The sequence below is a fragment of the Dendrobium catenatum genome, unplaced genomic scaffold, assembly GCF_001605985.2.
Source record: "Dendrobium catenatum unplaced genomic scaffold, ASM160598v2 fragScaff_scaffold_1414, whole genome shotgun sequence".
Classification (NCBI taxonomy): Eukaryota; Viridiplantae; Streptophyta; class Magnoliopsida; order Asparagales; family Orchidaceae; genus Dendrobium; species Dendrobium catenatum.
The window spans coordinates 319009-342703 of NW_021319876.1; the positions used below are offsets into that span (position 1 = coordinate 319009).

Consider the following 23695-nt stretch of genomic DNA (forward strand, 5'->3'; position numbering starts at 1 on the left):
TTCGATTGCCGCCTCTCCAACCTGTAGACACTATCTATTACACAACGATGCTCTCAGAACCCACATCACGCGCGCTCCCACAAAACTCGCCATCGTTGTTTCTGTCTCCGTCTGCGCGGCGGCAATTCTATCCCTCTTTGCATACTTTCTCTACCGCCGGCGAGCTATAAATCAGCCGGAGTCGCGAAAGCTCATTGTCCATTCTTCCCGCTTCGCGGTTCCCGACCACCATGTCGTTGCCGCGGACTTCCTCTATCTTGGGACAATTGAACCCACCGTCCCCGACGAACAGCGATTAAGTGCCGAGTCGAACGGGTCTCCTTATCGTAAGCTCAGCTCGGAGATTGAACGGGTCGTGGAGATGCGACACCTGAGCCCAGAGCTTCAGCCACTTCCGCCGCTTCGCCAGCATCCTCCACCGTCGGTGATCGCGGCCTCTTCAGATGATGACACATATTATACGCCCAATCGCTCTGCAGCTTCGTGAAACAGTGAGAGTCCCGGGAGACCTAGATCTCACCGGAATCAATCTGCTTCCATCGCAGGTAAGGAGGTTCCTCGATCCCGGAGATCTTCTCCAAGGATGCAAATATCTGATTACTCGCCTTCTGATGTCAAACGGGAGATTTCTGCAGCTTCGAGAAACAGTGAGAGTCCCGAGAATGATGCTTGTTGCTATCCTAAGAAATGAAGTTGGATGGTTTGATGAGGAGGAGAACAATTCCAGCCTTATTGCTGCCCGTTTGACTACTGATGTTGCTGACGTGAATTCCGTCTGCAATTGCAGAGAGGATTTCTGTGATGCTTCATAACATTACTTCACTCCTCACGTCCTTCATCAGCATCCGAATCCGAATAATCGGAATACGCCGTAGGAATTCTCCTCGGCATTCTCTCAGCAGTCACCCGATCACGTTGCACTGGCGAAGCGTCTTCGCGTGCCATGCGCGGGATACCAGTGGGGTTTTACCGGGGACACCGCGAAGGCGCTTGCTAAGACGAGCATGATAGCTGGGGAAAGTGTGAGCAACTTTTGTACAATTACAACGTTCAACGCCCAAAGTAGGATATTGTCTCTTTTCCGGCAAGAACCTGTGACTGTTTGCAGGAACCATCTTTGACAACACAACATATGCAAAATACATCACAATTGAGGAAGAAGTTATAGATGCTGCACGGGCAGCAAATGTTCATGGTTTTGTTAGTGAGCTTCCGGATGGGTACATGACGCCTGTTGGTGAAAGAGGTGTGCAACTCTCTGGAGAATAGAAGCAGAGGATTGCAATGATAAGAGCAGTGCTGAAGGACCATCCCGACGGATAAGCAACAAAGAATTAACTCTAAGTTCCATCCGACTAAGTCAGATTTTTCATATGCAGGGGGAGTATGATGCGATGCATCATAGCTAAAGAGAACCTTAGGAATAACTTATCTAATTTAGTACCTTTTTCTAGAGAGTTCTAGGCATTTCTATTATATTGTTATAAATAGCTGCTATAGGTAGAAGAAGGGCATGAATTAGTATTTTTGGAATTTCAAACAGTTTTCACTGTTTTTGGTCTCCAAGAGCTGTTTAGCTCTTCTTCTTCTTCTCCATCATGCTTCTTTGATGATTCTCCCCACATCAATTTACATAGTGGATTTCTTGATGTGGTGTGACTCCGTAGTTTTTTCCCGGTTTAGAGTTTTTACATGTTAATCCTGATGTCGTTTACTTTCCGTTGCATTCTATTTTTTCTTGTTTGTTTCATTCCGTGGTTTACTTCTCTATCCCCAGCATAAAATCTACACATCATGAGCTAGAATAATCTATTTAAAGTACTATAGAAGGTTTAGCTTCACTGCGAAAACAACCAATATCATGCCTCACAACACTATTCTAAGTGCATGCATATCTCCCCAATCCAGAGAATTCAATCAAATGTATCAAAATGATTATTTAAAGGCGTCAATAATGAAATGTTCAAAATCCAAATGTTTATTACTTACAGAGGCAATGATTGGTGGTTGAAAAATCTGTTTAATCTTTAGTTTTTCAGCAAGATAACTTAGCTGGAAAATTATCTGCACAAGGAAGATATAAGAGCTTAATCATATAGAACTTTCATAGGAAACAAAGCTCAATGTTAAATATTCTTAGAATATGGCATTTAAATAAAGGAAGTTATGATTTGATCATCATGGTTAAAGCAAAATACAAGCTACACGATTATAAGAAGAAACTGTACTCAGAAAGATTAGAATATTCATTGCTTATGGTCTAACTTGAGGCTAACTTAACAGAGCACTATAGTGATATTAACTATTATTTAAAGAAAAAAAAAAGAAAAAGAAAAGAAAAAAATAGAAAAAAAGGAAAAAAAAACTATTATTTAACACTGCCATGTCATAATTGCACTAGTCAAAATCATCATTCATCCCTTCTTTACTAAAATGCACTAGAAAATGGGAAAGTTTCAAAACTACTCTGTATGAACAACTTTTATGTAGAAGAAAAAATTCTAAATGGTAAACTTTAAAACCTATCAAAAAGCCGGGATATTTGGAACTGTTGCTATCGTTGCACTGTGGCACATATAAGTATGTAATTCTAAACCAATCTAATGTTTTGAACATGTTGCTTGAAATGTTCGAGCATCAAATGCCAATCTTAAATCAACTGAGTGCCTATATATACAACCAGATAAACTATCTACGTTTGCTGATTCACATACAATTAAAATGAATTGTCTTTTCTCTTACGAACTAAATGCACAAAAATGATTCAGAAGACACTAGAAGCTTAAAAGCTGACTATCAATGTTTGGCTGCAGATCCTCTGGTCACAACTATTATCTCAGCTACATTGTAGCAACCAAGAAATTTCACTTACCTTTCTTCTTTTCGAAGCCTGTGTGCTTGTTTCTTCAGGCTCATAAGAAGAAAGCAGGGGTACTTGCTCTGCTACAGCAGTATTAGTCCGGCTCTTACTTGGGAGCTCTTCTTCTTCATTGACATCAAATGAACCACCGGGAGGCGGGGAAAGCATTTGAAACACATAGGTGTACAGTATAATTGCGCCAACCTGACACGCAATTACAGTTCTGAGTTTACCACTATAAATATTTAAAGGTTAAAGGTTATAGAGATAATAGTGAACAAAATTAAAGAATAAGTACAATCATGATATAAAAGCCTAAACTTGATCTACAAAAATAACAATAATAATAACAATAAATAATAAATAAAATGAAACAATGCAGAACACGTCTTTAAAAGTACAATAAATTAAAACCTGATCTTAAAAAAAAAATGTTTGAAGTTTGGATCAAGATGTACAGGACAACCACAGTCCAAGATTAGGGAGCAACCAAAATATTTTCACGTATTCAAAGTTCCACACTGTAAACGTACAAGTAAAAGCAGCTTCAGGTAGACAAGAATTGCAGCTACAGATCTGGATTACAATTGCTTAAATATAAAAATAATTGAGTGATAGAAGAAAAAGATGGAGCAAAGCATTGATGGAACCTACAATTTGAAGCAATATATGAATGAGGATAGAAAACATATAAGACTCGTTTTATACTTTCCAGTTTTGTTAAACAATATGCATATCAAGTTATTCCTAAAGGATATGCATGTAAACGGAATTCTTTAATCAAACAATTAATAAGGTTTGGTTCGACAATTAAATGTAATAAATATTGTAATGTGGGCATGACGTTGAAAACTAAAAATATACAATTACTCTGTTACGCCCACGCCTTGGGGTGCAGGAGACAACCGCCCGGCTGTTGACAACAAAGCGACTCAGGCAACTTTCCACACCACCACTACTTAGAATAGTTTCCCTGCCTTTGTTCAGAAATATAGCTGCCATGACAGACACGAAATTAAATCTGAACCATCCGCTACTAACTTCCTCTCCATCTACCGTTGATGCTAGAGAAAGCTGATGTTGGCTAAGTTTATATATTACAGTTTGTGTGTCTATGTGCTTGTAGAAAACTTTTAATATACAAAAGGTGCTTGCCTTTATTCCTCTTCTTCTTGCTTTATCTTTACTTGCGGCCCTTCTCTGTATTTTTTGCACGACAACTTGGTAACAGAGCTACAGTCGAACAACACTTCTCTGATCAAGCTCAGTGATGTCTCAATTCCCTCCCAACTAAAGTTTTTGACGAGCAATATCAAAAAAATTGTTCACACTCAGCTTCTAAGTGATAACTATCCCACTTGGAGGTCTCAAATCTCCAAAATATTTATTGCAAATGGTTATGATGAGTACTTAGATGGTACCATTGTTCATCCTCCGCGTTAAGTTCTCTACAACACCGGAAAACCTTCTTTGAATCCCCAGTTTACCCTATGGTTACTCATTGATCAAAACCTTACAATAGACATTTTCTCCATCATATCACCATTCATTCTTCCCTATGTTTTGAACCTAGATTCTATTTGGCTGACTCTTGAGAAATGGCTTCAAGCTAAAAATAAATCTCGTGTGATTCAACTCAAAAATGAACTCCACCAGATTTCTATGATAGATCAGTCCATGACAGAGTATCTTTCGATTTTCAAACTCATTGTTGACAATATTGCTACAGCAGGTTGTTCGATGGACATTGAAGACATTATCCTGTATGTCTTCAACGGACTCCCTTCCACCTATCAGGCTTTCAAAACTGCTATCAGAATTAAACATACACCCATAAGTTTAGATGATCTGTATTCACTGCTATGCAGTGAGGAAGTTAACTTAGCTAATGAAGTTGTCTATGACTTAATCATTCCGAATAAAACAGCTACGTCAGATTTTCAGCTTGCCCTCTTTTCATACCGTGGACGTGGTCGCAGTCGCTTCTCTTCTCGTGACCGAGGTCGTTCAATTTTTTCACCATATGGTAGAAGTTTTGCTCACCACAATGTCATTACCAAGGGTGGCAAACTTCGGAACTATGCAGCCGAGTGTCAAATTTGCGTAAAAAAATGGACATAGTGTCTTCAGCTGCTGGCACCGATCTAATATGAATTTTATTCCATCTTCTTCCTCGTCTCCACAAGCTTTTCTCTCTTCCGCACCAACTACCCCCACCGACTAGTTTTTCGATAGTGATTCACATCTCCAAAGACACTTCTACCAATATCTTACTCTACAAAATCTCCACCACACAATTCCACTACTCCAAAAACTAATAATATTCCAAATTCCTCCACTACCCAATCAGCATCCGATTCTTCATCCCCTTCTACTTGTAGTATTCCACCTTTTCCACTACTCAATTCATCTCATACTTCCAGCTCTTCTGAAAATGCCACACCTCACCACCCCATGAACACGTTCCCAAACCGGTTCACTTCGTCCTCACCAAATTCTCAATCTTTCTCATTCCCATATCCTTCTCCACACTTCAACTTGCTACTCTTTTTCTGTGAGATCTCCTAAATGGTGAAAGGCTATGTCCTCAAAATTTCATGCTCTTCAAGCACAAGGTACTTGGGATCTTATTCCACCTACACTAGCTCAAAATATAGTTGGTTGCAAATGGGATTTCAAGTTGAAACAGAACTATGATGGATCTATTGCTAGATACGAAGCTCGGCTTGTTGCCCCAAGGCTTTAAACAATAATTTGGATATGACTATTTTGACACCTTTAGTCATGTTGCCAAGCTTCCAACAATTCGATTGTTTCTAACAGTTGCTTTACAATTTAATTGGTGAATTTTATAGTTAGACATAGCAAATGCTTTTCTTCATGGCAAATTGAATGAAACAATGTTCATGGTTCAACCTCTGGCTTCCAAGATTCTCAACATCCTAACTATGTCTTCCATGTGAAAGTGCTAGGAGTTAGCGAGAAATCAAGAAGAGCAATTGTCTAAAGCTTTTCCAATATAAAATTAACGTTCACACAAAGAAAGGTTTTATAAATTCGGAGTTTTTAACTTACTTAGGCAAAGAAGTACACGTTATATTAACCAAGACAATTTAATCAAGCTTCAAAGTAAAGAGTGCGTTTTTATGAGCACAATAACAATAATCCACAATTTAATAATGAGAGGTTTCACATTGAGGACCTCCTCACTCGATCACTCGTTGGGTTAGCGGAATATGATACTCCACACTAGAGAATAGATCGCCACTAGGAAGAAGCCCAAGAACTTCATTGATGGAGAGGCGGCCGACGACAGATGGATTTGTGGGCGCCCCACAATTGTCCACGATCTGATGGGGAAGTGTTCCTCAATTGACGGTGCCAACGTGAAGATGATGCAGTCAATGTAGTCTTTCACGAAATCGTTGACATCCAAATTTAAATCGAAGAATGGAGATCGGAGAATATCGGTTCGGCCCAAAGAATCCTCCACGAACTCATTATCAACATCCGGGTCGGTCATGCATGATTGTCTAAGAGACAAGATAGAGAGTGAGAGGAGGAGGGGGTCGGGTAAGTTAGGCCAACCAAAGGGGAAAAAGGGAAAAGGTTAAATCTGAAAGTAATTTCAAATTTATGGAGTAATTAGAGATTAATGTCTTTGAAATTTGAATATGAAACAAGTGGGAATTATGAGGGAAAGTGGGGAGGGTGATTGAATTAATTATATTCTTAATTTATGGGGTCTAATTAATTAAAAGGGGAATGTTGGAGTGGGCGGCCAAGGAGAGATGGAGGGAGGGATTTGGGTATTAATGAGGTGGTCCCACGCAATTAAGAGGATTGATAGTGTAAATTAGAAATTGATTTCAGATTTAAATTATTTGGGAATGTTTCCTACATTAGAGGAGGGCCATTTAAGAGGAAATTTGAATTTGAATTTAAATCAGCTCCTAAATTAATGGGACCAAAATAGGAAAGGTTTTATGGTTGATTTGAATTTAGATTTAGAGGGGGGGGACGCATGGGGGGGTTCCGTGGCTGTGGTAGGGAAGAGAGTCAGTGGGTGGGGGTGAACCATGAGGTCCACCGGTCGGGTGGGGCTGTGATTGGGGGACGGCAGACGGTGGGAGGGGAAAGGAGGTGGGGTTGGCTATGGAAGCATAAGGGGGAAAGGAATATGAAGACTAACCACAAATCCCAGCTCCTACCAGCGGCTGGTGGGTGATGCTATGCCCTCTTCTAGGGTCTCTCCTCTCAAGAACGCACAAAGAGATCAAGAACCAAAAACTGAATTTTCATTTCATAATCATCGTCCTTTTACAATGGAAGATACCACAATATATAGGCCTGGAAAATAAAATAACAATGACTCAAATGCCCCTTGGGCTACAACTCAAGCAAACTCAAAAGAAATGGTACAATCGTAAATAGCAAATAAATAAACTACAATACATAAATGCATCAAAAATATACATAAATGCATCAAAAATAAAGACTATGAATCGTAGCCATCAATCTTTGATTCATACGCTGATAAACTCATTAATAACGTCTGTCAATGTCCTCATCAGTCTTCCAACTTAAGAAGGTCATCTATGGTCTTAAGCAAGCTCCTCGCCAATGATATGCTACCCTCTCTCAATATCTATTTCAACTTGGTTTCCAATGCAGCTCGGCCAATCCATCGCTGATGCTCTACAGTCGTCGACATACACATATTTACTTCCTCATTTATGTCGATGGTATCTTAATTACTGGTAATAACCAATCTATGATTTCTAATTTGCTGAGCACTCTCAAAAGAAGTTTCAATCTGAAATCTAGGTACAATTTCTAAATTTATAGGCATAGAAGTTTAGTCTACAGCAGCTGGTCTTCATCTACATCAGCCCTCTTATATATTGGACAATCTCGATAAAGCTGGCATGCGAGATTGTAAACATGTTTCCAATCCTCTAAAAACTAAGGATTCTCACACTGCTGATTCAGAACAGCCATTTTCGGATCCTAGCCACTTCCTTCATCTTGTCGGGTCACTTCTATACATCACTATTACTCGTCCCAGCATTTCTTTTGCCATCAATAAAGCATGCCAATCCATGCATATATGCCTATAAATGCACACTTTATGCTACTCAAATGCATTTTGAGGTATCTAAAAGGTATAATCTCTCATGATTTGCTTCTTCAAAAAAGAGATTTAACTCTTACTTCTTACTCTGATTATGATTGGGCTGGTGATCAGTCTGACTGAAAGTCTACCAAAGGCTATTGCATTTTCCTTGGTACTAATTTCTTGGTGCGTAAAGAAACAAAGAACAGTTGCTCGTTCTTCTACGGAAGCCGAGTATAGAGCTTTGGCAACTGCTACAACAGATCTTATTTGGCTCTATCGCCTTTGCCAAGAATTTAGCATTCTATTTCAAACTACGTCACTCTTTTGTGACAATGTTTCAATAATGTCAATTGCTTCCAATCCTATATTTCACTCTAGAACTAAAGTCATTGAAACATATCATCATTTAGGGGTGTCAATTATTGACACGACCCGATAACCCGACCCGGAAAATCCGGGTTCGGGTCAACCCATTTAACAAACGGGTCGGGTTCGGGTTAAAGTTTTTGACCCGTTTGCAAAACGGGTCGGGTTCGGGTCAATATGCTAACCCGAATTCGACCCGAACTGTGAAAAGGTTTCATCGTCTTTTGCAGCTTTGCGAATGTCCATTCCAATGCATTGGCAGTTTGGCTATGTGAGAGAAAGGAACGAAAGAAAGGGTTGTGCGAGAGAGAGGAACGGAACTGCACTGAACGGCCGTGTCCAAAAGAAGCAGGAGAGGCTGAGAGGGAACAAACTCTATACTCAACAGTATAGTTGGACATAAAATGCAAAAGAGTTCAACAAATGTATATAACATCAACAATCAAAAAACAAAAATCCAGCAGGCAGTTGACAAAATAACAATATCGAGAAGGAGAGCTTAACTCGAGGCAAGGCTGCAGACCAGCCTCGAGAGCGCGGCGAAGGAAGTCAGCCATCTCGGTGAGGAAGGATGAGTTCTTCCTAATGTTTCGAGTGAGTTTAAGCCTCAAGGAGCTTCTATGCAGTAAGGTATGAGGTGTGAGAAGATGCGCTCTCTATTTTCACTCGAGGAGGTTCCGCGCTTGCCCTCGAGTTCTCCCATTCTGATTGTTCGTTACGCAAAGAAGATAGCAAAAGCTAAACCAGATATAAACGGGAGTAAAAAGAATGAAACGGCGAGGCCACAGTCGCTAGCAAAGCAACAGCCAAACTATCCGTCGTGCGAAGCGAGAGTGGCTAGAGAGAGACCAATGAAATTGAACATGGTCTCCAACCGACATGGCGGCGGAAAATCGCTGTTGAATAAGCCACCAAAACTCATTTTTGAACCTTCTTCCCTTCACAAAATCACAGCTTTCTTTTTGGGTTCGCATTTTGCAAACGGATCATGGGTCGGGTCGGGTCAACCCGGTAACCCACGCGGGTTGGGTCCAAGTTAGAAATCCTGACACGTTTGTAAAACCGGGGGTTTGAGTTGAGCCGTTTAGACCCGGGTCAACTTAGGTTCGACCCAAACCCGACCCGTCGATCCGTTTTGACACCCCTATCATCATTTTATACGGGAGTGCATTACCAACAAACTTGTTGTTGTTCATCATATCTCCACAAAAGACCATCCTGTTGACATATTTACAAAAGCCTTGCCTACTCCTCAATTTCTGCTTCTCCATGACAAGCTGACCATCGTTCATCTTCCCATCACCTTGAGGGGCGATGACAACAAAGCAGCTCCAGCAACTTTCCACATAGCCACTACTTAGAATAATTTCCCTGCCTATATTCAGAAAATATAGATGCTATGGCAGCCACTTTCCCCTGCAATTAAATCTGAATAATCTGCTACTAACTTCCTCTCCATCTACCGTTGATACTAGGGAAAGCTGATGTTAGCTAAGTATATATATTACTGTTTGCGTGTCTATGCAGCTGTAGAAAACTTTTAATATACAAAAGATTCTTGCCTTTATTCCTCTTCTTCTTTCTCTGTCTTTACTTCCAGCTCTTCTGTGTATTTTTGCATGTCAACAACTGTGACCAACCGAACCTAGCAGAACAGCTGGGCGGGAACCAGAGCAACAGAGATGGAGTTTCGAACCCTCTTGTGGGACCCAGGGAGTTAATATTTACTATGCAAGGAGGAAGAATCAAGGGGGGAAGTTATTTAGGAAAGTTTTAATAAAAATTGTGTGGAATTATTTATGGAAAGAGATCTAAATTGAGTTCAAATTTGTGAGGGAATTATTTAGGAAAATGTGGCTGATCTGGGAGAGAATTAGGGGAGTCTATTTAGGACTAACTATGTTGTTATTTTGATTTATGCAATTTGTTTTCTACTGAAGTTTTCTTTGAGAATTTTGTAGTGATGCCTAGGATTTGTGGGAGAGTCAATCTACCTCTTAAATAGTAGATCAATTGTATCTTTCTTTCTTTTTGAAGAGATAATCACAAAATCAGTCCATACCTTCGTATTTCTGAGGTTTCTACTTGTTTGTTGTTTTTTATTTCCAAGAATCATCATGCTCATCCAACATGAAACTTGTAGTGCATTAAAACTGATTCAAGTTTAACAATATAGGTTAGACTGCCTACACGCAAATGTGAGTTATATTTTAATTTCTTAAAAAAAACAAAAAATAGTAATTGTTTTATCTAGAGACCTACAGATTTAAACGCTCTGACTGATTCTATAAGAAATTTGGACAAACAAGTAGCACATTACTTCGACAATCTGGAAACATAAAAAGATTTATTTGTGTGCTGCATCCATCGTTGTTAAAACCTCAGGCAGATCATTTTCCTCTTTAAAAGGGCAAGTGGTCAAACATTGCCGATCTAAAAATATTAGAGAAACAGATTATATCTTAAGTTACTTTATGGGTGCCCACGGATTACCCTAGACTTTTCTGAAGTTGACTATCTATATCATTATGTGAAACTACTTGACTAGGTTAATGCAATGCATTGTTGTAAGTACGAAAGAAGTGACAGACATTCTCAACTAGGACAATCTACTCTTAAATTGCCTTCTCTATCTTTGTGATTTTGTAGAGGGTGTCGATGCACAGGATAAGAATCTTCATTGAGTGTTTTAACTTTTCTACATGAAGCATAACAGTGAAATGGGTTGTTTTTGGAATACTGTGTAGAAACAATACACTTTCCTTTTAATCCATTAAAAAAAGCTTATTATCTCTACTCGATTCAAAGAAAAAGAGCTTTAATGCTTCTCCCTGGCCTAAAAACACATATTCCATAGTACAAAATTAGCTAGTATTGTAGAACAACTAAGAAAATCACAATCTACCGGAAAACTCTTTATTAATCAATTAGTTACTGAAGCATATGGCAATAGATAAACAAGGTGGTGAAAACCTAAATAGCCACATCTCTGATGGAACAAGAATGAGCAGCAGAACCTACCCACTGACCAAATGAGATATAAGCATTGCCATCCTGGTTACATTTCTCTGAATCACCAAATGGATTTGATTTGTCTCGGCACAAAGCTGCAATTAAGACAAGCGGAACATTTCCAATGTTCCCTGCACACAAAAATAATCAAGCCCGATGCTAATCAGCAGTTGCATGTGGTATCAAGTGACAACTACATATAATTCAGAGCTATATGCAAGGGACGTGCTCGTTTTAAAAAAGAATCACCATGCTTATCATAAATGAAAATTGTACTCTTGTTAATTCAGCTAATTTGAAAAACATCAAATTTCTTTTGCGATCCAAATTTAATTGAGGAACTTAACACAGCTATGCAGAGGGTGCAAAAATTAGAATAATAAAGTGCTTGAGGGAGGGAGAGAGGGAAAGTGCTTGGAAGGAACAAAGGAGAGAGAGAGAGAGAGAGAGAGAGAGAGAGAGAGAATGTTATATAAGCTAATGCATGAATTGAGATTTCCTTATTTTAGGATTTATTCCATCAGAACCACATCCATCACCTCAATGTTGACCTCATTTTTGTATGAGATCACTAAGGCCCTTCCATACTCCAAATCAATTCAGACCCTAGGATCTACTCTAAACCCTAGGATTCTTTCAGATCAACCTAAACTCTAGGATTCTCCTAGATCTAGACCCTAGGATCTACTCCAGACTATAGGATCTACTCTAGACCCTAGGATTCTTCCAGACCCCAGACCCTAGGATTTTCTTAGACCCTAAGATCCTTCTAGATTCCAAACTTTAAAATCTATCCAGATCCTAGAACCCTTATAGATTCTAGATCTTAGAATCCCTCCAGACTCTAGGAACAATCTAGATTCAAATCAATCCAGATCTCTGATCAATTCAAATCATAAACCAATCTAGACTTCAATCAATTCAATTTTCAAATCAAATCTAGACTTCAAACCTATCAAGACTTTAAACCTATCCTGATCCCAAATCAAGTTCAAACCTTGATTGTACTTCTATCAAACTTTAATCATATCATATCATTCATAATCCTCTCTAATGGTTATAGATGATATAGATAATTCAACTCCACTCATTCAAACTCAAAGTCCAATTCAAACCCAGAAATCCAGACCAAAATCCTAAGTCCAAAGGTCTTGTCCTAAAAGCCTTTTCCAAGGATTTTTCAAATACTTTAAAACCCAGTCAAACTACCTCTGATTCAGAGTCTATCAATTTCATATTGATATGACATGTCTCTAGAGTCAACCCTCCAAATTTGAGCCCATTCTGGGTCTCTAACCCTAGAAACTTAATCGAAATCTAAAGGCTGTAAAACCTTCAAATATTTACAGCCTATGCCACTGGACCTTCCACCTAGTGGAACTTGACCTTGGAGCCCCCTCCAAACCCTTTGATCACTCCCAATACCTTAATATTGACCTGTTAAGCAATAGTCTACATCTTTCCATATTCAATTTGGCCCAGAACTGACTCAAAACCAAAATGACCAAAATGCCCTCCAAGGGGATTTTTGGACTTTTGGCCTAGACTTAATTTGATTTGACGATCAATCTTTGAAATCTTCCTCAAGTGTTTTCAAATAATGTTTGAGACCTTTTAAATCCAATTCCAACCTTGGGTCAACTTGATTGACCAAATCAACCCATTTTGACCTTAAGGCCCCTTAAGGATCAAAATGGTCATTTTGACCAAAAGGACCTCATTTTGCCTTGGAATCCCTTCCAACACACTCAAAACGTCATCCCAAACTTGTTGACCCTAGTGACTGCCCTTGGGTCAACCTGGTTGACCAAGTCAACCTAGGTTGACCTAATAACCCATTAAGGGCCCTTAATAGGCCTTTTGACTCAAATGACCCCTCCACACCTTGATGCCTCATTCATTAGGCTTATATGACCAAATTGATTTCAATGGACCTATCTCCTAGTCCTAGGTCAACTTGGTTGACCAAGTCAACCAAGTTGACCAAATGACTTATACACATCCTTCCACCTAAACTATTTGATCAAGACCATTTTAATCCCACTTGAATCCAAGGGGTGATTCCTTGGGCTCCCAAGAGACTTCTCTTGGAGACCCAAGCCTTGGGCCCACTTGGATTAGCCTTTTGGCTTGACCCAAGTGCCCAAAGAGAGGCCCCTTTGAACCATTTCTCAACCTTTATCAAATTAAATCCAAATCAAGGTGTCATTGGGTTCCCTCTGATCAAATACACCTCCCTTAACCAGCCCAACCTCTGGATCTACTTGGGTCAAGAATTAGGCTAACCCAAAGTGGCTAAAATCACTTGGGATTGAGCCAATTCCTGTCATAAGTCCAATTGAACTTGACCAACACCTCCCTTAGGTGGCCCTAGGTCCAATACACCTCCTCCAGCCGGCCCATGCCTTGGGTTGACATGGGTCAAACTTTGGGTTAGCTCAAAGTAGTCAAAACCATATGGACCCGAGCCATCTTTGAACTCAGTCAAATTGAACCCAATTGCCACTTGCATTGGGCAAACCAGACCTAGACCCATCTCCCACATCGAGCCCAGGGTCTGGCCTAACCTAGGTTGAGCCCAATTCGACCCAAACCGAGCAGGTTTGGGTCAAACCAAGCCACCCGATCAAATCAGACCTCCCCAGGCCCAATTGAGCTCATTCTTGAGTTCACCATATCCCTATCCTCCTTTCCAGGTCAACCCAACCCAGACGCCAGCCGGCGGCGGCCGGAACCAATGGAGAACAAGCTCCGGTGGTCCCCCCCAGTCGATCCTAACCCAAAGCCTTCCAAAGATTGTGGCTCGCCGGCTTGAAGCTCACGAGCCCTCTAAGGCGATGTCCCCTTCCACCTGGCGCCCATCCGAGGCCCCTCCCAATCAATCCCAGTCGTCCAAAAGCTCGCAGGAGGTGGCTGAATAGGGCAACTCGTCCCAGAAACCCCATTCGATCCTAAGCATTCGAAATCACTCCCCAGAGCTCTCTCGTCCTTCCAGTACCATTCCCCAGCCTCCCAGGCCGTCCCGTCGATCCGTTCGAGCGAGCTCCGGCGAAAGCTTTCGGCACCGCGCTTGAAGTCGTACCTCCGGCCATCCTCCAATCCCGACGTCTGAAGGATATCTGCTCGCATTCATCCCCTGAAGCTTCCTGATAGAGCTCATTCGTTGAGACCTTCTCTGCGGTAATATTTCGATCCCGAGCTCCCTAGCTAGGTAGTCCGGTCAAGTTTGAAGGAAACCTTCACCCCAGCGGATCTCCACCGTTGGATTGAAGGTTCCTCCTCCCCTGATCCTCTCTGAGAAATTTCGTCGAAGTTCGCCGGCGGGATCGCTCGGATCACGCCGGAGAAGCCTTACGGTCTCGAGTTCGCGCGAGAGGTTGAAGATAAAATCCTGACCTGATTAGATCCAGTGGTCTCGGAGGCCGTTTGATCGTAGCCGTCCGATCGTCCATCTGACGGCAACGGTTAATCCGGCCGGTATCCAGTCAGCCGCCGATGATTGCCCCGCCAATCACGACACGCCGCGTGTAAGCGCCGGCTGACTGGGTAATTGGGGGATTTAATTTAACAGAAAAATCAAGGGATCTTCAAAAATTGATATCTCCCTACACACTTGATCCAATTATGTGTTCTTAGGCTCATTGGAAAGGTCTCAGGGAGACCTACAAAAGCCATCTGGTTCTAGGTTCTGATTGCATCTGTATTGAATTTAACTTCAGTAATAGTGTTTTGTCAATTATTGCATTTATTGTTTAAAATAAATTCCTCAGGGCCTGGAATTTTGGGAGAATGGATTTGGGCATGTCCCTGACATGCCCAAATTTTATCTCCCCTGTTTGAAGTGTTTAAGGGCATTAATATTCCAATTTTGATTCAAGGCCTCAAGGGTCATGGGTTGACCCTTAAATCTAAATTGAAATTATGACCTATCCAATGAGATTTAGGATATGGTTTTAAGTGTGCTGATGATGTGAAGCATATGGGGTTTAGGGCCAGTGATTTTACCTCAATCCAACCTTAGGATAGCTCCATAGAATTTTCTTAAGGTGACTTAGAGATCACCTTAGGTGGCTTGGTTAGCCACCTTAGAGAACTCCATTTAGGCCTAAATTTGGTGTGTTTAGGCCTTGGGATCAAGTGATCCCATAGTCCAAATTTCACCAGATTTGGTGTCCATTTGGTTCACTAAATAGGAGCCATAACATTCCCTCCTTAGAATTACCCTAAACCCTAATTAATTCACTAAAAATTCTTATTAAGCCCTAAAAATTTCATAAAATACCTATAACTGACCCTAAGTAGCCCCTTAATCAATAGAAATTTAAATACCTTTAATTTGACATTAAAATATATTTTAATTTAATTTTAATCAAAATCAATTTTAATTAATTAAAAAAATTTAAACACTTGTTGATCTCCCCTTAAATCATCTCTGATCTTTGGGGTTGATTTCAAGAAGTTTATGATTCATTTGGGTTCAAACCACTAAAAAGGTTTCTTAATTAAGGTAATTAGAAAATTCAATAAAATACTCAAACTTCTAAAATTCATTATTAATTGTAGAAAATTCCTAATCAATCAAACTCAGTGGCTAATAACTAATTAAAATCTAGTATTTTTCAAAAATATCAAATCTCCAAAATCTGGTCAAACTCAAAAAGTCAACATTTTGGTCAACTTTAGGTCAAGACTAGGTCAAAACTTCAATAAATCATAACTTTTGATAGAAAACTCTAAATTGAGTGTGCCACCTGTCTAACAACTCATAATAATGTCTAATATTTGTTAAAAATTTGAAACTTTTAAGTTTTCCTCTAATTCTAAAAGTTAAATTTTGACTCTTTAGTTGACATATATAGATAATCTCTTAAAACCCATTAATTCTTTTAAAATTCCAGAGTTTTCTAATTTGATTAATAAAACTCTCAACCAATCTTCTAAAATCAGTAATCAACTCTCCTTAATATTAATTCACTTATCTTAATTCCAACCAATTTAAATTAACTTAATCAACCCTGATTACTACTAGGTAACCCAGGCCTACGAGGTTATTAGCTTAGCCTCAAGGAAAGTGAAATAAACTTCACGACCTCGGTGTGAAACACAGATAGTAATCAATTAACCTCTAAAATATATTTAAATAAAATTCTTAATATATTAATATTTAAATTCTAACATAAATTTCCCTTATGCCTCAACAAACTCAAATTTTTAGATAACTCTAACTAATCACTCAATCTAGAATCTACCCCAGCCACACGACCTTTCACACACACCTTAGATGATTTGCTAGGACAACCAACTCTAGATCTAGATTAGGCCGATGTTTACTTTACTGCTGTGTGCCAGATTTTTCATGATTTTACTGCATGTTGTAGATGAAATTATCTTGCTGTGTCTGCTTACTTTTTACTGCACTCTGTGGATGATTGATGTGTTTGGCGACTACATTATCCTTAGGATAGGAGCGATCTGGATGTTCACAAAATTCTCTAAGGGTGACCACGCTCGTACAGGGCAATAAAAAGGGGCTAAACCAATAAAAAAATCAATTATAATTATGCTTGCACAGGTGCTTCAGCTGCTAAAGCCCCCAAAGTAATAAAAAGAGCGTGGCCAGTGTGTTTACTTCCTTTTTTGCACATTCATATATAACTGCTTGGGAATAAATATTTTTTTGATTTATTAACTGCTTAGGATAACCCTACAGGAGAATCTAGAATTTTTTATTTTCTTATAAATGTAATTTATGCAAATGTAAAGTGTTGTGAAAGTGGAGTTTTGAATTGATTTACATAGATCCAAAGCTTGGACTCCAAAGAGAAAAGGACACTCCTTAGGGGAGTAGCCATTTTCTATTTAGAGATCCAAATTTGGATCACTTCTTCCCTACCCAAAGAAGAAAGAGTGGCCTTCCTCTCAAAGGAAGTGGCCTCTTATCCATTTGGGTGGCCTACTACGAATAATCCAAGGAGCCTGAAGAAAAGGAGCCCGAAGGAGAAAAAGATTGAAGAATTGAAGACAAAAAGTATCTCATTCAAAACCACTTGCATCTCTACTAGGTTTAGAATCCGGGTTGTTGTCAGTGGTGCCTGGCCACTTTATTTTCTGTAAATTCTGGTTTGTAATAAGCAAGGCAACTTTGCCTATAGACATTTATTAATTAATTCATTTACATTTGGTTTGTTGAGATGATTGCGTATAGAATTGTCTGCTTTTCTTAATTTTTTGGCGTTTGTGTGCCGCTTTTATTTTCACCTGGACTCGTGAGGGTGTGAAAATTTTATACTCATAATTATAAAGTTTAAAATTTTAGTGAGTCTAAATAACATAGAAAGATAACGAATTTAGAAAATTAGCCGGGGATCGACCCCGGGGTCGCATGCATATTTCTGCACTACTTCTTTCCTTGCTTTAGACCCTTCCCCGCCTGCGGGTAGAGTCCGGATAGTCTGACCTATGAGAACGAGGTGCCGGACCTGGGGAAGTCCAGTCTTCTAAAAAATTATTTTCTAAGCTTGTTTTTAACTTTCAAGCAGACTTGATTTGAGGTTGTTAACTAGCATGCATTGCATTAGAAATAAATTAAAAGAGTAAAAATTTTAATTGCATTTGTACTTAGCATTTTGCATCCAACATAAGTCAAAGAGGTGAATTAGGGAAATCTCTATATGTCGGCTCCAACTATTCAAAACCATTAAATGAAACGTCCATACCACTCTTTCATAAAAAGATCGGACTCATGTATTTTAAATCGATTAGGTGGTTAGCTGACTCCCCAATCCAGGTCGGGCTAAGTCCAGACCTTGCACTCATTAGTTATGTTCGGACGACTGTGGTCCAGTGTCTAAATTCAGATCTAGGATCTGGGGCAGATCTTTGATTATAAGACCCCAAACTTCGAGAATATAATCCTAAATTTCTAATAAAATGCTCAACTCTAATTAGATATCATTTCAATCCAAAACATAAAGCCCAACACTTAGATTAAGTTGGGACACTTCCGGATGGTTCTGGAATCTCAAAGTGTCTCCTACTTTTCTTCCCTTGATTTTGATAATAACTGCTCAATTTTGACCAATTCCCTTTTGAATTTCCAAAATTCACCTCTTTTTTATATCACTCGTTAACGAAATTTTTTCACTATTTTTTAATCAAAATTTTTCGTAGGGGACTCTGTCTCCCTACGATGTAATTAACTACGAGAACTTGCGCTCGTAGGAGATTTAGAACCACACACGCACCTGATTTTAAAAATTGATTGTTCAAAATTTATATTTGATTCCTTTTGGAAATATAAAAAAAATGATCGTTATTATCACATTCAAAGAATTATCATTGAATGGTGTTGTCTCCCTTTGAGGAGATTCATCTTTCTTTGATAAGGCTTCGGATGTGAACTTAATGATCACACTTCTTAAATATTATAGCTGGATATTCAGTTGAACCTCATTTTGACCCTTCGGTGTCATATGAAGTTCTCTTCAGCATCCGGTCTTAATATTCAAGATGGGTTTCATAATTCTAAATCTGAACGCTGTTATGAAATTTTATTTTCACCTTCCGAGGTGATATACTCTTTCTAACAGGATGATTCGATTTTAGAATTAGAATTTAACTTTAACTCCCAAAGAAAACCAAGCTTTGAAAAATCCGCTTTCAAAATTCCACCAACACTCAATTAACCTGAGCTTGTTTGGATTCTTAAATCATGTTCTCGAGATTATGGCAATCTCAAGATTCAAACCTCTCAGGTTTCTTTGGACGGCATATAGTGGCAGCTATAAGAAGATGTATTTTGATGCCGGCTTTTAACTATCAATCTTAGAGGTATCTCTTGTTCCTTATATAAGCTCATTGTTCTAGGGTTTTTGGAGGATTTAGCAGAATGGTATATGCAAAAAGAACAAGACTTGTTTGAGGTAATCATAATTTGTGAAATTCCAGAGATTGCTTTTTCTTCTTATTCGTGTTGGTGTACATTAGAATCAGGAAAGACAATTGAGTATTTCTTCATTTTGCATACCACAATTGAAGCTTCTACATCTTTTAGTGAATTAGATCATATGTCCTCTCCAGCAACCACAGGCTTGGTTGAAGCTGAATAACTTAAATTAGTGTATTTTTTTACTGAAGCTGAACCACTTAAATCATAGTCTTTTTTATTGTATTTTCTCTTTTTATTTATTTATTTTATGGCACGTCATTCTCTATCCTGATGATGATTCTACTTTAAGTTATTAGCGCGCTAAGTAACCCACACACACAGCGGACATTTTAGAAATCTTGCGCATGAAAATTAAGCACTTAAGGGACATATAAAAAGGCTGCAACAAACTATCAAAAAAATAAAAATGGCATAACATATGTAGGAAAAGAAAAACATAATGATACTAATAAATTATTTGAAGAAAACTAACCTACCAATCCCAATATGTATAATGGTGAACTTGAAATAGGGGTATGGAGGTCGAACAATAGATGCAACAACAAAGCCAATCAGAGAGCCACTTGTTGAACTAATGATAACATTGATAGGAATAAACCACCTGGGCATTCAAAAAAATATTGTCTTAGCTCTTTCTTAGATCATAATATGGTCCGTGAATAACTGATGTTGTAATCTAATACCTCACTACCAAAATGAACATCTTTTATTAAAAAAAAAACACATTTCAGTAGTGGCTACACTATGAGAACTGCCAGAAAAACACAAAAGAAAACAATATCAAGTAATTTAAAATTGTTCATAAGCACAACTAAAACAAAGAAACTCTACAAAAAGCATTCCTTCCAAAGAAATAATAATGCCTCTGATCCAATATGCAGACAGAAAAAACACAGTTCCAATAAAAGATTAAAACATAAGAAACAAACAGGAATACACAACAATAACAAGAAACTATGGTTTGATGAAGAGCTCAGCATATCCAAGGGATTAAGAAATGTCAGGATTTGTTCAATGCTCCTACAGAGTAAGAAATGTCAGGCCTAGTTCAATGCTTCATCCAGAACTTGGAATAGGTGACTCATGTAAATAAAGCATACCAACTGGCATTTTAGCGCATGTTAATCTCAATTTAAGCAAGTCATCAAACTGTATGATGTAGAATGCAAACGCAATTACAAATGACAAAGAAATAAAAGATGAAGGCCAAAGTCGCAAAATGATATTCCAAAAGGTTTCAAAATGAAAACATAAAGACAAAACACTTAAAAGTTGAAATCTCTATTTCATGGACTATAAAAGAAAATAACCAAAACGTTTTTCTTACCACTGAAATATTTTTTCCAATGTGATTGCTCTTCCAAGTTGAGAGAATATCAAACAGGGAAGAAGAAGAGAAAAAACTAGCTGCAGCATGAATAAAAACAGTCAGTCAATAAATGCAAGAAATTTTTTATGCAAAGAATATAACTACAGACTAGTGAAAACATTCTTTCAATCCTTGGTAGAAATTTTAGCTTGAAAAAAATATATATATGAATAAGATAAATTCAACAGATTATACAACAATTATTCTTCTGTAAAGACAATATACTTCAGCAAATGTAATTGAATCAATTTCCAACACTATTTCGAGCTGAACAAAAAGAGCTTTGCTCCCATGGAAATAATGCATCGCACTGAAATGGCTTGTGAAAGAAAACTTCAAAACTCATTAACAGGAATCATCTGATGAAGACAAAACTACACAATGTTTGATATGCAGATAAGTATTAAAATCATCTAAGTGTTACAATGTTTGAGGAATACGGAATGATAAACATAGAAAAGAAAGCAATCAAATGCTTATTTTTTCCAGATAAAGAAAATTAACAGTGCATCATTTGCTGTCTAATACTATCGATTTATGACAAAAAAATTTATAAATTAGCACCTGGTGCTAAAACCTATTCAATGACATTGATTGTCACTTATTTTTCATTACTGAAATATTATTCAGAGTTTTCTTTGTGCCAGATAGGATTATCAAATATCCATCAAGCATACATCACGACTAGCAAACAAATTGTTGCTTACTCCGTTGAGAAGTTTCCGACCATTTGCAGGTAGAATGTTGACATACTTCGAAGCCATCAGAAATCCCAAAAAGCACATCGTGAAAACCTTTGCAATTGGCAAAACAGCAAACTTAATTGACGCCAGGATTGAGTCTGCTCCACCACCTTGATTCCCCATAATAATCTCCAAAAGAGACCTTTCCCTCATCGTTTTCAGATCAGCTATATCAAAAGAATAAACATCAGCAGATCCAATCATTAAGTATAATATAGTATTGGCTTATCAAACTGAGGTAAGCATGAAAGTTAAGAAGCTAAGCCAGCAATACCTGATAAAAAAAAGGGAAAATAAAATTTAAGACAAGGAGTCAAGTAGCTTAGTCATAAAAATACATAAATTTTCAGATAGTTATATACACCAAACATGTACGATCAAGGGATACTGCAGAAACAAAGTAAGAAATGTAAGACAAAGACGACCTAAACTCATTTCACTGCAAAGTGAAAAATTTCCCCCAAATGAATGAATGAGTACGTTGTTCAACGAACTGTGCAACGAGGCCAAAAGAAGAAACCCAAGACATCCTCAGTCCCTTCTGTTTTCGAACTCTTACATACAGTCGATTGACATCTCTAAGCCTCATTCCAAACTCTCTTTTGGAAGCACAACCCAGCTAAATCAAAAAAATCCAGCCTCCTAAGAAGCCTGGATTGTTCGGATAAGAAAGAAGATAACGTTTTTTTGTTTACGTTTCAGCAACCAACCTATGATCTTCCGGGAATCAGCTCAGGATCCGTCCACGTCCGCACTGAACGAAACTTCGAAAAAGAAAACTTGGATCGGCTTGCAGTAGTCTCCTCAGTCGAAAACCCTAGAATTCATGGACAAGTTCCAGGAAATGTGAAGCTGCGGACGAAATCCAGCATGAAGACGCCGTGATGCTTCCGCTCTTGCAGCTCTTTCAAGCTAAAACCAATATCCTACGCTTCAAGAATAACCGTATCGTCAGCTCTGGACATAAATAGTCCACCGCGTACAAAACGAATTACGACTCTGCCATCAGGATTAGCGGACGAGATTCAGAACATCTCTCACTTATCGAACGGTTCTCGCGGGCTACTATCGTAATAATCTAATCCGGGCCGGGCGACTACGAATAGGCTGCAAATAAAGCAAGCTTTTGATCAATTATTCGTTGTTCGGTTAGTAATAGTTCGTTTCATTTAATAGGATAAATAAATGAGTTTAAAGACCCACCACGGGTTGTCTTGGTGGTGAAGAGCTGGCTGATCATAGGTCAGATACCGAGTTCGAATCCCATGGCAATTCGTGCAAAGTCTTAAGTGTTGACCCGGATGAGTATGGGGTGGGTTGTCCGCTAGGTCGACCGGGGAGATTAGTGGCCGAAGGCTGATACTCCCTGTCCAAAAAAAAAAAGAGTTTAAAGATTCTTTATAAATACTTAATAGCTAAATAAACTAGTTTGAATAGTTGACGTTCGGTTCGTTTATGTTCATGAGCAGTATCATTTAATGCATCTAAACAAGTACATCAAGAAGTTTGATTAAAGCTCGACTAAGAAGCTCGATTATAACTGTATTAGAGTTTTAAAATATGTATATTATTGAATTTAATGATTTAATTTTACTAACCTCGTCTAAAAGTATTTAATAATTTATTTTTACCTCTCACATCAGCCTAAAAACACGAACAGTCCGCTCTCTAAACAAATATAAGATGAATCACAGATCGTTTGTTTGTGAAGGAGCTCATTTGGTAGCTCGGAAGCACTACTAATGTTGCGTGCTAGAAAATACGCGGCGGTAGAGTTTGTAAATTCGCGTCCGAGCGTTGCACGTAAATATAACACACAAACATTAACGAGAATATGAACACCGAGATTTATGCTTGGAAAACCCGAAAAGGGAAAAAACCACGAGGCCTTGCCCAGTTGTAAAATTCCACTATTGTTTTTGTAAATTACAAGAAACTGATTCGTCCCACAAATCGGGACGATCAGATTACAACTTGAAACAAATTTACAAAGTTTTGCAGAATCCCGTCGTTTCTCGAAAATCCGGCAGAGTTCCGGCGTATTCAGGCGGCAGGAAGAGCTCCGGCGGTGGTCGAGGAGGAGAGGATTCGCCTTTTCCCCTTTTCCTTCTTCTTCTCTATCTTCACTTCAGTCCCTTTGGTGTAGAATGAGGGCTCTATTTATAATTTTTCTGGAGTGGCATAGCCCGTAAATAGGCGTGAGATCAGGGGCGAATTGGGAGTGTTTTGAATGGACGACCGGTATTGAATCCTTTGATCATGCACCATTTGTTGGGTA

The 23695-nt window shown here is 38.7% G+C and overlaps 1 protein-coding gene across 2 annotated transcripts in view; it reads right to left on the bottom strand.

The window, feature by feature from the left end:
- Window positions 1-22464, bottom strand: part of LOC110111438 (protein PIN-LIKES 6) — a 33203-nt gene extending 10739 nt beyond the window's left edge. The window contains exons 1-7 of one of the 2 annotated variants that reach the window (XM_020843328.2): window positions 22128-22464; window positions 21382-21584; window positions 20633-20712; window positions 19782-19906; window positions 11367-11488; window positions 2873-3064; window positions 1990-2064 (exon numbers count right to left, since the gene is read on the bottom strand). In XM_020843328.2, coding sequence (XP_020698987.1) covers window positions 1990-2064; window positions 2873-3064; window positions 11367-11488; window positions 19782-19906; window positions 20633-20712; window positions 21382-21570 — 783 coding nt within the window. In that variant the 5' untranslated portion in view covers window positions 21571-21584; window positions 22128-22464. Of the gene's footprint in view, window positions 1-1989; window positions 2065-2872; window positions 3065-11366; window positions 11489-19781; window positions 19907-20632; window positions 20713-21381; window positions 21585-21842; window positions 22000-22127 lie in introns of those variants that run through there. The other variant, XM_020843327.2, reaches the window with a different exon arrangement.
- Window positions 22465-23695: the final 1231 nt, after the last annotated feature.